General features: G+C 42.1%; 1 protein-coding gene across 1 annotated transcript in view; it reads left to right on the top strand.

Moving 5' to 3' along the window:
- B3GLCT (beta 3-glucosyltransferase) overlaps positions 1–15914 on the top strand; it is a 120432-nt gene that overhangs the window by 60328 nt on the left and 44190 nt on the right. The window contains exons 7-8 of the mRNA XM_004386032.2: positions 4593–4729; positions 9116–9179. Of these exons, the coding sequence (XP_004386089.1) occupies positions 4593–4729; positions 9116–9179 (201 nt within the window). The remainder of the gene's footprint in view (positions 1–4592; positions 4730–9115; positions 9180–15914) is intronic.

The raw sequence follows: 15914 nt of genomic DNA on the forward strand, positions 1-15914 counted from the left end.
GAATCGACTTGACAGCAATGGCTTTGGTTTTATGGTTTTACTTAATATGTCTAGTTATCTGATAGGAAGCTTAAACTGAACCTGTTCAGCACTGAACTCTTAATGCCCCCTTCTAAACCTCTTCCATCTTCAATCTTCCTTGTCTCAGAAATGGCATCACTGTCTTATCCAGTTGTTCAGACAAAAAAAGCCTACGACTCATGATTGATCCCTCTTTTTCCCTCAACCCCATGTTGACATGTCCAGTTGGGTATTCCTCCACGATATAGCTCTCACTTTCTTGACTCCATGTTTAATGCTGTCACTCTGGTTCAGGCTATCATCATCTCTTTTTTTTTTTTTTACTTTACTTTAGATGAAGGTTTACAGAACGTACTAGCTTCTGATTAAACAGTTAGTACACATATTGTTTTATGACATTGGTTACCAACTCTATGACATGTCAACAGTTTCCCTTCTTGACCTTGGGTTCCATATTATCAGCTTTCTTGTCCCCTCTTGCCTTCTAGTCCTTGCCCCTGGGCTGGTGTGCCCCTTTAAGTCTTGTTTTGTTTTATGGGCCTGTCTAATCTTTGGCTAAAGGGTAAACCTCAGGAGTGGCTTCATTACTGAGCTAAAAGGGTGTCTGGGGGCCATATTCTCGGGGTTTCTTCAGTCTCTATCAGGCCAGTAAATCTGGTCTTTTTTTGTGAGTTAGAATTTTGTTCTACACTTTTTTCAGCTCTGTCCAGGACCCTCTATTGTGATCCCTGTCAGAGCAGTTGGTGGTGGTAGCTGGGCACCATCTAGTTGTACTGGACTCAGTCTGGTGGAGGCCATGGTAGTTGTGGTCCATTAGTCCTTTGGACTAATCTTTCCCTGTGTCTTTGGTTTTCTTCATTCTCCCTTGCTCCAGATGGTGTGAGACCAGTGGAGTATCTTAGATGGCTGCTCACAAGCTTTTAAGACCCCAGACGCTACTCACCAAAGTAGAATGTAGAACATTTTGTTTATAAACTATGTTATGACAATTAAGCCAGATGTTCCCCAAGACCACTACCAACATCTCTTGCCTTGATCATTATTGGATCCTCTTAACTGGTCTTATGGTTTCCATTTTTACTGTCCTCATAGTCGAGTCTCTCTATAATTTGGATCATATCATTCATCTGCTCAGAAACTTCCAGTGGTTTCCCATCCCACCTAGGGTATTTTTGCTGGATTCTGTTGTTGTTGTTAGCTGCTGTTGAGCTGGCCCCTGACTCGTGGTGACCCCACGTACAATGAAACAAAATGCTCCCTGGTCCTGTGCCATCCCCTTGATCGATAATTCATCAGAAAGTTGTGATCTGTAAGGTTTTTATTGACTGATTTTCGGAAGTAGATTACCAGGTGTTTCTTCCTCATCTTAGTCTGGAAGCGCTGCTGAAACCTGTTCAACATCACAGCAACGTGCAAACCTCCACCAACAGACAGGTATTAGCTGTGCATGAGATGTATTGGCCAGGAATCAAACTCAGGTTTCTCGCAGGGAAAGCAAGAATTCTACCACTGAACTACCACTGCCCCCTAGCCTTCTAGGTTGGCAGTGATTGTCTTCCAACACTGTAAAGATGTCATTCCATTGTCTGTCAGCTTCCATTGTTTCGGCTGAAAAGTCGCCTGTATGGTGTCTTGTTTTTGCTCCTTTCAGAGAAATGTGTATACTCTCTCCCCTCAACCACTGGCTGCTTTGAAGATTGTCTCTGTCTTTGGTTTTCAGTAGTTTTACTATCCTGTGTGGTTTTCTTTGTATTTTCCTGGATTGGGGTTTGTAGAGCTTCATGAATTGATGGCTTGATGACTTTTGGCAGCTTTAGAAAATTCTCAGCCCGTTTGTCTTCAAATATTTGTTTAGTGCCGTTCTTTCTCTCCCATTCTAAGTTTCCAATTTCATGCATTTTAGATCTTTTCAACATGTCCCATAATTTTCTTATGCTTTTTTTTTTTTTTATTGTTTTTTTTTTTTTTTTAATACTTTTCTCCTTTTGTCGTTTTTTTGTGCATTAATCTGGATATGTTTTACTGACCCACCTTCCAGGTCATGAATCCTCTCTTCCAGCGTGTCTAATATGCTCTTGAATTCTTAAATTATTGCATTATTAAGTTTTAGAATTTCCATTTGACTATTGTTTATAAATTCTAGTTATTTGGTAAAATTCCCCATCTTAAAACCTGCTCTCTTAAACATACTAGCCATCATTATTTTTAAGTCATTGTTTGATAACCACAGAATCTGGTTTACTTGTGAACGGCTTTTCTCTTTTCCATTTTTGTTTTCTTCTTTGATTTTGGTCTGGTCTTGTTTCTTGTCATAACCTGGTAGTTTTGACTAAATGTCAGATATTTTATGTGAAAAATTGAAGAGCTGTGTATGGTTCATGCTCTACATGAGGATTTAATATTCCTCTGGGTTGTACACCTTGTTTGGATAGGTCTACTTCCAGATCGTCCTTATTCCTAAGGCGTAGTTCTTCTAGGTTCTCATCTGGAATCTTGAGATATTTATTAGAGCCCTTTCACCCTGACAGGCCCTGAGTTGGACTCCCTAGCACCACAAGCCTGCTGAGGTCTTTGTTCAGCTTTTTAGCCTCTCAGCTGCTGTTTCCACTTGGTCTGTGTCCCCCACTGCCTTGGCATTTGTGCAGCCTAGGAGTTGAGGGGGAATCGCATGTAGAATTTTGGACCCACTTTGCTGGAATTCTCTTAAATCTCTACCTCCTCAACCTGGCAAGACTGCGGAAGGGCCCACCTACTCTTTTGGCTGGGGCGCTATTCCCAGCTCTGAGGATCAGCAAATTCCTTGAGGGAAAATACCAAACCTGTTGTCATCGAGTCTATTCCAACTCATAGCGACCTATGGGACATGGTGGAACTACTCCATAGGGTTTCCAAGGCTTTAATCTTTATGGAGGCAGAGTGCCACCTCTTTCTCCCACGGAGCAGATGGTAGATTCGAACTGCTGACCCTCTGGTTAACAGCCAGGCAGTTAACCACTGCACCACCAGGGCTCCTTCCCTGAGGGAAAGAGGACATGGCTATGGGGCTCACGTGGATGGCCCTCCCTTCCCTCTGGGATCTTAGCCCCTGCTGTCCTACCTGCCTTTGTTATTTTCTGCTGCCTTCCATCATTTGCTTTATGTCATTTCTCCAGCTTTTTTAGTTCTTGGTGGGAGGTTGAGTCTGATCCAAGTATTCTCTGGTGGCTAGAGGTAGAATCTCCCATTGCCCTCAGAATGAAGACTACCTCCTTCCCACTGCCGTATAAACCATCCTGGTCTCTCTCCTGCCTCTCTCTTTCATGCTGACACACCCAGTAGGCCCCAGCTGTGTTGGACTTCTGTTCTCATCAAATGTATCAAGCTTTTTCCCATTTCAGGAATCTTGTGCTAGCTGCCTGGAATGTTCTCCCCCATATTTTTGCATAACCGGTGTCTTAGTCATTTAGTGCTGCTTTAACAGAAATACCACAAGTGGATGGTTTCAACAAACAGAAGTTTATTCTCTCACAGTCTAGGAGGCTAGAAGTCCAAATTCAGGGTGCCAGCTCCAGGAGAAGGCTTTCTTTCTGTTGGCTGTGGAGGAAGGCCCTTGCCATCAATCTTTCCCTGGACTAGGAGCTTCTCAGGCGCAGGGACCCGGGGGTTCAAAGGATGCGCTCTGCTCCTGGCACTGCTTTCTTGGTAGTATGAGGTCCCCCAACTCTCTGCTCACTTCAAAAGTGGTGCAGGCCGCACCCCAAGGAAACTCCTTTTATATTGGATCAGGGATGTGACCTTAGTAAGGGCATTACATCCCACCCTAATCCTCTTGAACATAACCTAATTTTGCCTCATTAACCACAGGCAGAGATTAGGATTTACAACACATAGGAGAATTACATCAATCACAAAATGAAGGACAACCACACAATACTGGGAATCATGGCCTAGCCAAGTTGACACATATTTTTAGGAGACAAAATTCAATCCACAACTGCTGGCTCCTTGACATTATTCAGTCTCAGTTCAGTGATTACCCCAGTTTCCCTCTCTTTCCGGGGTAGCTCGCCCATCACTTCTGTTGTCATCGTAGCACATTTCAGTCTGAAGATACCGTACTGTTTTGTTGTTGTCTCCCTCACCTTAGTGTAAGGTGGGTTCTCAATACATATTAATTAAATGAACAAATGATTAGGGTAAAACTGAGTACTGATTATAGAAGGAATATTTTAAAGTCTTTGAAAACTTACTAGAGAGTAAGCACACAGTTTTCCTTATTACTTAAATAGTATTTTGCTATGGAATAGTCTATAAAATACCACTTTTACACCTTTATGGTATAATTACTAACATTCTGTTCACACTGATGATCTGATCTGAAACTGCTTTCTTTATATACAGAGATCATGCTGTATTCATTATCATACTGGTGTTAATTAGATTTGTGTTCTGTTTTTTTACAAATGTATAATCTGTGCTGACTTCTTATCACCTGGAGTACTTAATTAACTAAAACTAGTGATAAAGCTTTGTTCTCAGCCTTGCACGAAAGACATTTTTAAAAGATGACATTTTGTGTCTCTGTGTAACAGGAATGGTTTTTAGGAAAAGCATTACATGATGAAGAATCTACAATAATTCACCATTACGCCTTTTCAGAAAATCCTGCAATTTTTAAATATCCAGACTTCGCCGCTGGCTGGGCCCTTAGTATCCCACTTGTCAACAAGTAAGAATTTATTGGACTTTTTTTTCCCCTTGGCTCTGTGGATCAGCTTTTATTTCACTGAGTGCTGTGACAGATGGGTCTCCAGTGAGTTTTTTGTCCAGAGGCTGTGTGTGGTGGAGTGGAGAGATGTAGATGAGGAGCAGATACCTGAGGGCTCTTGTTTCAGCTCTGTCACGTACTGGTCCCCTCAGACAAGTCACATCACCTCTTGGGACGGCCACTTACCTACGTGTAAAATAAGGCAAATACGTTTTGAGACTAAGGGAGAGTGCTTGTAAATGCTCTGATAAGTGCACAGATGTAAGCCTCGTTGCTGTGGCTGATGGACTTTGTTAGATGTGATGTGACTTTGTTTGCCTATGAGAAGATGAATCGGCAGCATGCCTGGGGCTGGTGGTTGATAGCTGATTACGTGTGTGTGTTGTTGTTGGGTGCCGTCTAGTGGATTCCGACTCATAGTGACCCCATGTGACAGAGCAGAATTGCCCCGTGGGGTTTCCCAGGCTGTAATCTTTATGTGAACAGATCGCCAGGTCTTTTCTCCCGTGGAGCCACTGGGTGGGTTTGAACCGCTGTGCTTTCATTTAGCAGCCAAGCACTTAACCACTGCGCCATCAGGGCTCCTTGTGTGTGTGCGTGTATATACATACTTAAACATGGGCCAGGCAGAGAGATAGCTACTAGAAGATACTGCAGATAATCATGCCTAGATATTTGTATGTATAATCCCAGTGATTTAGATGTGATTAAGTGAAGATAAATCGAGCTGTAATTCAGGAGAGGAGCCCTGGTGGCACAGTAGTTAAGGGCTCAGCTGCTGCCCTGAAGGTTGGCAGTTCGAAACCACCAGCCGCTCCACGAGAGAAAGATGTGACAGTCTGCTCCCATAAAGATTACAGCCTTGGAAACCCTATGGGGCAGTTCTACTATAGTGTCACTATGAGTTGGATTTGACTCAACGGCAGTGGGTTTAATTTAGGAGAAATACGGCTACGGATAGGCCCTTTCTTAGTCTGAATACTTCAGATTAATTATTATGTGTCTTTGGTCTTTAGGGAATGGAAAGTTGATAAAACAACTGTGGCCTTTATAGCTTCAAAGACAAAAGGGTCTTTATCATTTCGTATGTTAGATACCCTGTGCCTAGGGCTTAAGGAGCCCTGGTTGCACAGTGGTTAAAGTGCTCAGCCTCTAACTGAGAAGTCAGTGGTTTGAACCCACTAGCTGCTCTGCAGGAGAAAGATGTGGCAGTCTGCTTCCATAAAGATTTACACCCTTGGAAATCCTATGGAGCAGTTCTACTCTGTCCTAAAGGATTGTTATATGTCGGAATCAACTCAACGGCAGTAGGTTTGGTTTGGTTGGCCTAGGGCTTAGAGTCTTGTAAAATATGTTAACCCAACCCACTGCCATCAAGTTGATTCCGACTCATAGTGACCCTGTAGGACAGCATAGAACTGCCTCATAGGTTTTTCAAGGAGTGGCTGGTGGGTTCAGACTGCTGACCTTTTGGTTAACAGCCGAGCTCTTAACCACTGTGCCATCAGGGCCCTTGCTGCCGAAGATAGACACTTAGAATTATCAGCGTACATATTAATTTGTCCTCAAATCAACGGTCTTCACACTTTCCCCCTCCGAGGTTTTTCCCAAAGAAAAATCTAGAATGAGAAAGGAATTAAAAATACCAAAACCGTAGGGGGCATGTTTAAGGTAGCAACTCAGAGGTGGTTATTTTCTGTTAAGAAGGGACATCTGAAACTTGGCCATCAAACTAGGGACTTCTGAGGTACCATCTGGATTCTGCTCAGAACTTGGTGTCCCTTCCCCGGGGCAGTAAGCCCAGCTGTGCCGTTTTCTGTCTTTGGAACCTGAATGAGATGAAAGTTACTGTTTGCGGTCTCATCAGATTTTGAAGGCATTTGACAAGAGTCCGAATTCCAGAGTTACTTTGATACGGTTTGTGTATGAAAACTGGCTCCAACTTAGCAGAATTTGAATTGGACGAGGTCCCAGTTGCCAGAGCAGATTTCTCTTAGTATATTGGGAATGTGTCTGAAGATGAAATGAAATCTCTCTATGTGTCTTTACCTGCTCATAGTCATAAATGGCTGTGTATATGTTTAAGGGAGCCCTGGTGGCACAGTGGTTGGCTGCTATCTGAAAGTTGGTGATTCGAACCCACCAGCCAATCTGTGGGAGAAAGATGTGGCAGGCTTCTTCCATAAAGATTTACAGCCTTGCAAACTCTAATTGACAGTTCTTTTCCGTCCTAGAGGACCACTTTGAGTTGGAATCGACTCGACGGCAGCGGGTTTGGTTTTTTGGTTTATATTTAACGGCAATGTGGCAAAGACTACATCGGTCCTCTTTTGGAGCTACCTCCCACAAGCTACATTGTGATCAACCATGAGACAAATGCGTTATAACTAAATATAAATTATAACCCGCTTCCACCTTCTTAATCTTTTCTCTACTTAAAAGTGAATTTTTAAGAAAACTTTTGTGACCCAGCCAAGCTAAGATGTAATTAAAAACTCTGAAAATTATTTGAAACTTATTACTATTTTTCTCCTTTAAATCACTATTATTTCTTTGTAGTTAGAATATGTATTTTAAAAAAAAAGCTGTTGTCAAGTCAGTTCTGACTCGTGTCAGAGTAGGACTGTGCTCCACGGGGTTTTCAATGGCGGATTTTTTTGGAAGTAGATTGCCAGGCCTTTCTTCAGAGGCACCTCTGGGTGGACTTGAACATACAACCTTCCAGTTAGCAGCCAAGTGTTAAACATTTGTACCACCCACAGACTTACACTATGTATTAGGAGGCTTGCAAATGAAACTGGTGGTCTAGTCCCCAAGGAAAAAAAAAAACCCAGACGCGTTGCTGTCGAGTCAGTTCCGACTCACAGCAATCTGATAGGACAGAGTAGAGCTTCCCCACAGGGTTTCCAAGGAGCAGCTGGTGGATTCGAACTGCTGACCTTTTGGTTATAGCAGCCATAGCACTTAGCCACTGTACCAGCAGGGCCACACATAGGTCTAGTCCCCAGACCAGTAACAAATATAGAACTGTATGGTATTTCATTCGAATCCACCAGCCGCTCCTTGGAAACCCTATGGGGCAATTCTACTCTGTCCTATAGGGTGGGTCGCTATGAGTTGGAACCAACTTGACAGCAACAAGTTTCTTTTGGTTTTGGTGTGGTATTTCAGTGATCTTGGGAAGTATATAATTTTACCTCACTCAGTTTGCAGTCGAAGAAAATAAATCCATCATTCATTCAGTGAGCAATTATTGAGTCTTCATTTTGGCCAGATGCAGAGGGAGGGGCTGGAGATACAAAGAAGAGGACCTGGTGAACAAGGGATCATAGTACACGTGATCAGTGCTTTCATGGGTTCGCGCTTAGAACTCTGGGAACAAAGGAGGTTTCCATTTATCCTGGTGGGCAAGTCTGGGAAGTGTCACAGAGGAAATCCCTTGAGTTGGTCTTGAAGAAGTAGAGTTTGCCCAGGAGAGGTTGGGTGCATGTGTGCTGGGCAGATGTACAGCATGAAGGATAGTGGGCAGGAGTGCGCTCAGGGTGGAGCAAGTCGATACCGAGAAAACTGGTGGAAGATGGAGGGGGAGTGGTGGAGACCTGGAGGCCGGGCTCGGGAGTTTGGGGCTTTGTTATGCATTGGAAAGAATTTTGGAGGACTTTTGTCTGCAAGGAAATGACTTGAAAAAGTAAAATAAAATTTATTCTTATCCTGAACTTCACCCTCCTCCCTCCAAAAAATCCGCAGACTCACGGGAGTTATTAAAAGTTGTTGTTAGGTGCTGTCAAGTTGATTCCAACTCACAGCAACCCCCTGTGACAGAGTAAAACTGCCCCATAGGGTTTCCTAGGATGTAATCGTTACCGGAGCAGATCACCAAGTCTTTTCTCCTGCAGAGCCATGGGTGGGCTTCAACCGCCAACCTAAAGGTTAGCATCTGAGTGCTTAACTGTTGTATCACTGGGTCTCCTTTTCAAAGTAGAAGTTTGAAAAGTAGCAACTTTTGTTTCTCTGTCATGCACACTTTTTCTCTTTTTCTTTCTGTCATTATTTAGTGTAAGGATTAGTCAAAACTTCATGACTTTGTTTTTTCGAGGGCATTTTATTTTATTTGCACATGTTGAAATAATGAATGTTACATTTCCAACAAGCCTTGCATTGAGTATGTACTGGTCAACAAGTAAATTTTCATTATCCTTTCCTCAAGGAACTTGAACTCTTATTTTTGTCTTAACAGTTGTATATTTTTAAATCTGTTTTTAATATTTGAAAATCCTAAGAATGTGTTATCTTGTTTGACACTTCTTTTGGCTTTGGAAAAAAAATGAAATTGTCTCTATTTTCCAGGCTTACCAAGAAGTTAAAGAGTGACTCCCTGAAATCCGACTTTACGATAGATTTAAAACATGAGGTATGTCCTGTTTTTTTTGGTTAAAAGTTTCAATAATGAAGAAGTTATGGCTTTTGACATAGGAGGTGTTTTATATTCCCTAACAGTGCATTTTCCCACCTACATCCATCTTCTCCCTACCAGCTAATTTTCACAGCACCCCAGTGAATTAGGGCCTTCTGCGTTAAGCTCATTTTAGTCACGTAGGTGGAGAAGGAGCAGGGAGAAAGGTTGCATCTTATGATTCTTGAATCTTCATTTTTAATCCTAGGTGGATAGGTCCAGAGGTGAATTTCTAAAAAAACGCAAACATGTCATTAAAACCACTTCAGGTCTTCAAAAGGGGGAAAATGCAGAGCAGAATTTTAAATTCTCATGGAATCCAGCCTTTCTGGAGCCATGGTGGCTGGATGAACCCCCAAAACTGTCTCCCTGAGGTAATCTTTAAACTTAAACCAAAAATATCTGCTGGAGTGAAAGTTAGCAGTTCAAGTGAGTTTCTCATACAAAAATTTATACACACATTGTTATGTGACCCTAGCTGCACTCCCTATAATGTGACAGCACACTCTTCCTTTCCACCCCAGATTTCCCATGTCCATTCAACCAGCTCCTGCCTTCTCATCTTGCCTTCAGACAGGAGCTGCCCATTTAGTCTCATGTATGTACTTGAGCTAAGAAGCACACTCTTCACAAGTATCATTTTATGTCTTACAGTCCAGTCTAATCTTTGTCTGGAGTTGGCTTCGGGGATGGTTTTTGTTTTGGGCTAACAGAGAGTCTGGGGGCCATGTCTTCCGGGGTCCCTCCAGTCTCAGACCATTAAGTCTGGTCTTTTTAGTAGAATTTGAGTTCTGCACACCACTTTTCTCCTGCTCCGTCAGGGGCTCTCTGTTGTGTTCCCTGTCAGGGCGGTCATTGGTGGTAGCCAGGCACCATCTAGTTCTTCTGGTCTCAGCCTGATGAAGTCTCTGGTTTATGTGGCCCTTTCTGTCTCTTGGGCTAATATTTTCCTTGTGTCTTTGGTGTTCTTCATTCTCCTTTGCTCCAGGTGAGTTAGGACCAATTGATGCATCTTAAGTGGCCACTCACTAGCTTTTAAGACCCCAGATGCCACTCATCAAAGTGGGATGCAGAACCTTTTCTTAATAAACTTTTTTATGCCAGTTGACCAAGATGTCCCCTGAAACTATGGTCCCCAGAGCTCCACCCCTACTACTCTGTCCCTCAAAGTGTTTGGTTGTATTCAGGAAACTTCTTAGCTTTTGGTTTAGTGCTGTTGTGCTGACTTCCCCTGTATTGTGTGTTGTCCTTCCGTTCACCTAAGGTAATTCTTGTCTACTATCGAGTTAGTGATTACCCCTCTGCCTCCCTCCCCACCCTTGTAACCATCAAAGAATGTTGTCTTCTGTGTTTAAACCTTTTCTTGAGTTCTTATAATAGTGTTCTCATACAATATTTGTCCTTTTGCGACTATTTTCACTCAGCATAATGCCTTCCAGATTCATCCATGTTATGAGATGTTTCACGGATTCATCGTTGTTCTTTACTGTTGCATAGTGTTCCATTGTGTGGATATACCATAATTTATGTATCCATTCGTCCATTGATGGGCATCTAGGTTGTTTCTATCTTCTTGGCTATTGTGAATAGTGCTGCAGTGAACATGGGTGTGCATATATCTATTCGTGTGACGGCTCTTATTTCCCTAGGATGTATTCCAAGGAGTGGGATTGCTAGATTGTATGGCACTTTTATTTCTAGCTTTTTAAAGAAGTGCAAAATCAATTTCCAAAGTGATTGTACTGTTTTATATTCCCGCCAGCAGTGTATAAGTGTTCCAGTCTCTCCACAACCTCTCCAACATTTATTATTTTGTGTGTTTTGGGTTAATGCAGGCCCTGTTGGGATGAGATGGTTTCTCATTGTTCCCCCGGAGTCATCTTTAAACCATGGAACAGTTTAGCTTGATTAGTAAAGAGTGTTTGTCTTGAGCATTGTACTCATTTAAAGAACTATGTGTATGGGGTCAAACTGACAACAGCAACTTGAAAAGTTAGACAGGAAGCTTGGTGGCAGTGAGCTTGTGTTAGTAAGGGAGGAACATTTTGGCAGAGGAGGGTGAGAATGATTGCACAACTTGAAGAATGTAATCAGTGTCACTGAATTGTACGTGTAGAAATTGTTAAATTGGTATAGGTTCTGCTGTATATATTTTCAACAAAAAAAATAAAGTATAAGTAAATATTTCTGGTCTTACTTGGTACCTTGGTCTTGCTTATGCCTTCTTCTTGGATCTGTGCTTGGTCTTCGGAGCAACATGAAGCCAGTTGATCCAAAGTAGTCAGCCATGGGCATGCCAGCCTAGGTCTCCAACACCCCTGCTTCCCTTGGAGTTTAGTGGACACTTGTGACCAGCTGTCTGAGAGGCAGGTGGCAGGCGTCCATCATCACTTTGTGCCCAGATCTGTGTCTTAGGATGTTTATGTAAATCTTGAAACGTAACTAGTCCAGTGATGCTGGCTTTTTAGCCTCACAGATGTTTTCAGGAGCCCTGGTGGCACAGTGGTTAAGTGTTTGGCTGCTAACCAGAAGATCTGCAGTTTGAATCCACCGGCTGCTCCTTGGAAACCCTAAGGGGCAGTTCTGCTCTGTCCTATAGGGTTGCTATGAGTTGGAATTGACTTGATGGTAGCAGGTTTTGTTTTGTTTTTTTTTTTGGATGTTTTAAAATTATGAAATAGCTTATTGGGGGAGAAGTATACTTAAAAAAAAAAAATCATTCTACACAAAGGAAAGAATGACCAGTTAGAAACCAGGGTCTGCCTAGAAATTTATTAAACATTGATTAAATACAAAATAATATTTCTAAGATATGTGAAAAGTGTAAACATCAATCAACAAAACACCTATGTAGGCAGCATCTGGCTTAAGAGTCAATTCCCAGCTCATGGCAGCCCCTGTTGGTCCGAGTAGAACTGTGCTCCACTCAGAGGCACCTTAGAAGAAAGGCCTAGTGATCTACTTCCAAAAAAAAATCAACATTAAAAACCCTCTAGAGCACAGTTCTACTCTGGTACACATGGTGTCTTAGTCGTCTAGTGCTGCTATAACAGAAATACCACAAGTGGATAGCTTTGACAAAGAGAAATTTATTTTCTCACAGTCTAGTAGGCTAGAAGTCCAAATTCAGGGTGTCACCTCCAGGGAGGGCTTTCTCTGTCAGCTCTGGAGGAAAGTCCTTGTCATCAATCTTCCCTTGGTCTAGGAGCTTCTCTGTGCAGGAGCCTCGGGTACAAAGGATGCACTCTGCTCGCGGTGCTGCTTTATTGGTGGTATGAGGTCCCCTACTCTGCTTGCTTCCCTTTCCTTTTATCTCTTGTAAGATAAAAGGTGGTACAGGCCACACCACAGGGAAAGTCCCTTTACATTGGACCAGGGAAACGACCTCAGTAAGGGTGTTATAATCCCACCCTAATCCTCTTTAACATAAAATTACATTCAGAAAATGGAGGACAACCACACAATACTGGGAATCATGGCCCAGCCAAATTGATACACACGTTTTTGGGGGGACATAATTCAGCATAATTCAGTCCATGACACATGGGGTCATAATGAGTTGGAATCGACTTGATAGCAACTGCCACACAAACAAAAGCTTTCTCTTGGTGTTTGCCTCATAATCTTTATCTTTCAACTCTTTTGTGTCCCATCTTTTAGATGTGGCTCTTTTAAAGAAATTATATCTTGTTTCTCCCAGTTTGACAATCTTTATCTTCAAAACAAATTTCCATTTATGTTGATTATGATTACTAATACGGTAAAACCTGCAAAAGCCAGGACCTGTGTTAGGCAGAAACCTGTCAGAGAAGAAAAACTCAAATATTTTCCACTATATTTTTAAACCTTTTTCACCTTCTATTACATTTTTTTCTTTTTTTATTCCACGTTTTTCTCCTTTACTAGTTTGGAAGTTCGGTTTCTTTGTCAGTACTTTACTAGTTATTTTAAATACTTTAACGTATATTCATAACCTCACAATATCTTAATTAATCAATATCCTGAAGACTCAGGGGTTTCTGAATAACTTTACTCTGATTATTCCACTCCCAATGTACATGCTATTGTTGCCCAGTATATATATATTTTTTTTTTGGTAACCCTGTAAATTAGGCATTGTCATCATTTTATGCAGTTAACATTAAACTGTGTCTTCTGGCTTTTGCTCATTGTCCTTTGTGTGTGTGTGTGTGTGTGTGTGTGAGATTTTTCTGTAAGGACTCTTGTTCCTGTGGAACTTCATCTGTGGCGGTTCTCCAAGCTCTGTATTAAAGTTGTGAATTCCCACAGGAGGCATTTGCATGTGCTTCTTCCCTCTGCCTGAGGGTTATACTAACCTGAGACCACTGTATAGTATTCAGTTTTAGAGGTTCTGGGGCCACACAAGCGGCACAAGTCAGGGGGCGCTGGCTTTTGGTTACCGAATCTCAGAGGGATTATCCCCACTCCCCGTCTAGCTACAAGGCCCAGCTTTCTGTGGGGCTTTGCTGTGAGACACTCCCCACCTCAGGTGGGCCCTAGGCTTTATTCTCTGAACTCCTACCAGGAACTCGGCGCTGACAGGGTTCCACTGAACCTACTGGGGGAAAACAACACTTGGGGCTCCTTTTTTCTCCCAGGATTCTCACATTCACATTGTTTTTGTCCTACATGGTTTCCCTACTTTCGTGCCAACTTAGCAATATATTTAAAATGATTTTTAAAATAGTGTATCGAGCATTTTTAGGTACTGTCTCAGGTATCTTGTTGTTAGGGGCTGTCGAGTCAGTTCCAACTCTTAGTGACCCTATATACAACAGAAGGAAACACTGCCCAGTCCAGCGCCATCCTCACAATTGTTGTTATGCTTGAGCCCATGGTTGCAGCCACTGTGTCAGTCCATCTTGTTGAGGGTCTTCCTCTTTTTTGCTGACACTCTGCTTTACCAAGCATGATGTCCTTCTCCAGGGACTGATCCTCCTGATAACATGTCCAAAGTATGTGAAACAGTCTCACCATCCTCACTTCTAAGGAGCATTCTGGCTGTACTTCTTCCAAGACAGATTTGTTTGTTCTTCTGGCAGTTCATGGTATATTCAGTATTCTTTGTCAACGCCATAGTTCAAAGGTATCAGTTCTTTGGTCTTCCTTATTCATTGTCCAGCTTTCGAATGCATATGAGGCGACTGAAAATACCATGGCTTGGGTCAGCACATCTAGTGCTGCTATAACAAAAATACGACAAGTGGGTCCTTTAACAAACAAATTTATTTTTCCACAGTTTTGGAGACTAGAAGTCCAATTCAGGGTGCCGGCTCGAGGGGAAGGCTTTCTCTCTCCGTTGGCTCTGGAGGAAGAAAGGTCCTTGTCTCTTTCCAGCTTTTGTTTCTTGATTCCTTAGTGATCTTACGTGGGATCTATCTTCCCCCATCTGTGCTTCCTTGTCTCTGTGTCTAAACTGTTCTTTTTATATCTCAAAAGTGATTGGCTGAAAAATACCCTATACCGATAATGGCCTCATTAACATAATGAAGAAACCCTATTCCCAAATGGGATTTCATCCACGAGTATAGGGGTTAAGATTTACAGTACATATTTTTGGGGACACAATTCAGTAACGGTTACTTTCATCAAGTTGGCCATTCAGGGTATCTAATTACCATGCTATAGGAAACCAGAGTCAGGGATAATATCGTCTTACGTCTTCAATCAAACGATGCATTGCATTGGGCAAATCTGCTGCAAAAGACTTCTTTAAAGTGTTACAAAGCAAAAATGTCACTTTAAGGACTAAGGTGCGCCTGACGCAGGCCATGGTGTTTCCATCACTTCATATGCATGTGAAAGCTGGACAGTGAATAAGGAAGACCGAAGAAGAATTGATGCCTTTGAATTATGATGTTGGCAAAGACTATTGAATATACCATGGACTGCCAGAAGAACAAACAAACATGTCTTGGAACAAATAACAGCCCATCAGAGGCAAGGATGGTGGGACTTCATCTCACATATTTTGGACACGTTATCAGGAGGGACCAGTCTGTGGAGAAGGACATTATACTTGGTAAAGTAGACAGTCAGCACAAAAGAGGGAGACCCTCAACAAGAGGGATTGACACAGTGGCTGCAATGATGGGCTCAAGCATGACAATGATCATGAGGATAGGGCAGGACGGGACAGTGTTTCTTTCATTCTGTTGCATATGGGGTGGCTGTGAGTTGGAACTGACTCAGTGGTACCTAAAAATAACATCTCTCTGTGGTGTTTTAGGATGTGTTCTTCCTTGAAATCTTCTACAAATACTTTGGAATTTTTTGGAGGCCAGACTATTGATTCATAGTTAATTATTAAAGAATTAGATGGATCCATATGAAATGTTAAAACAAAAATCATATTAAGCCAATAATAGAAATTGATTGAAGTTTGTCATAACATACTATTTGCAAATTGAAGCAGCCTAAATTTCTGACTTAGTCTCCCCACCAAAAAAAAAAAAAAGAAAAAAGTTCCATAGAAGAAAGGTCTTTCACAGATTTTTGTATTCCATCTTACCACTGGTAATTATGCATTACCATGGATAAAGGGGCAGAATAGAACTGATACAAGGATTTGTGGTCAAACAGGATTCCATACAGCATTGTCTTGAATAACAATTAGTTACTGATTACGACTGAGCTTCTGATGTGACCTTTGGAGTCTCTGTTTTCCACACT

This window comes from Trichechus manatus, unplaced genomic scaffold (genome assembly GCF_000243295.1).
Source record: "Trichechus manatus latirostris isolate Lorelei unplaced genomic scaffold, TriManLat1.0 scaffold00153, whole genome shotgun sequence".
Classification (NCBI taxonomy): Eukaryota; Metazoa; Chordata; class Mammalia; order Sirenia; family Trichechidae; genus Trichechus; species Trichechus manatus.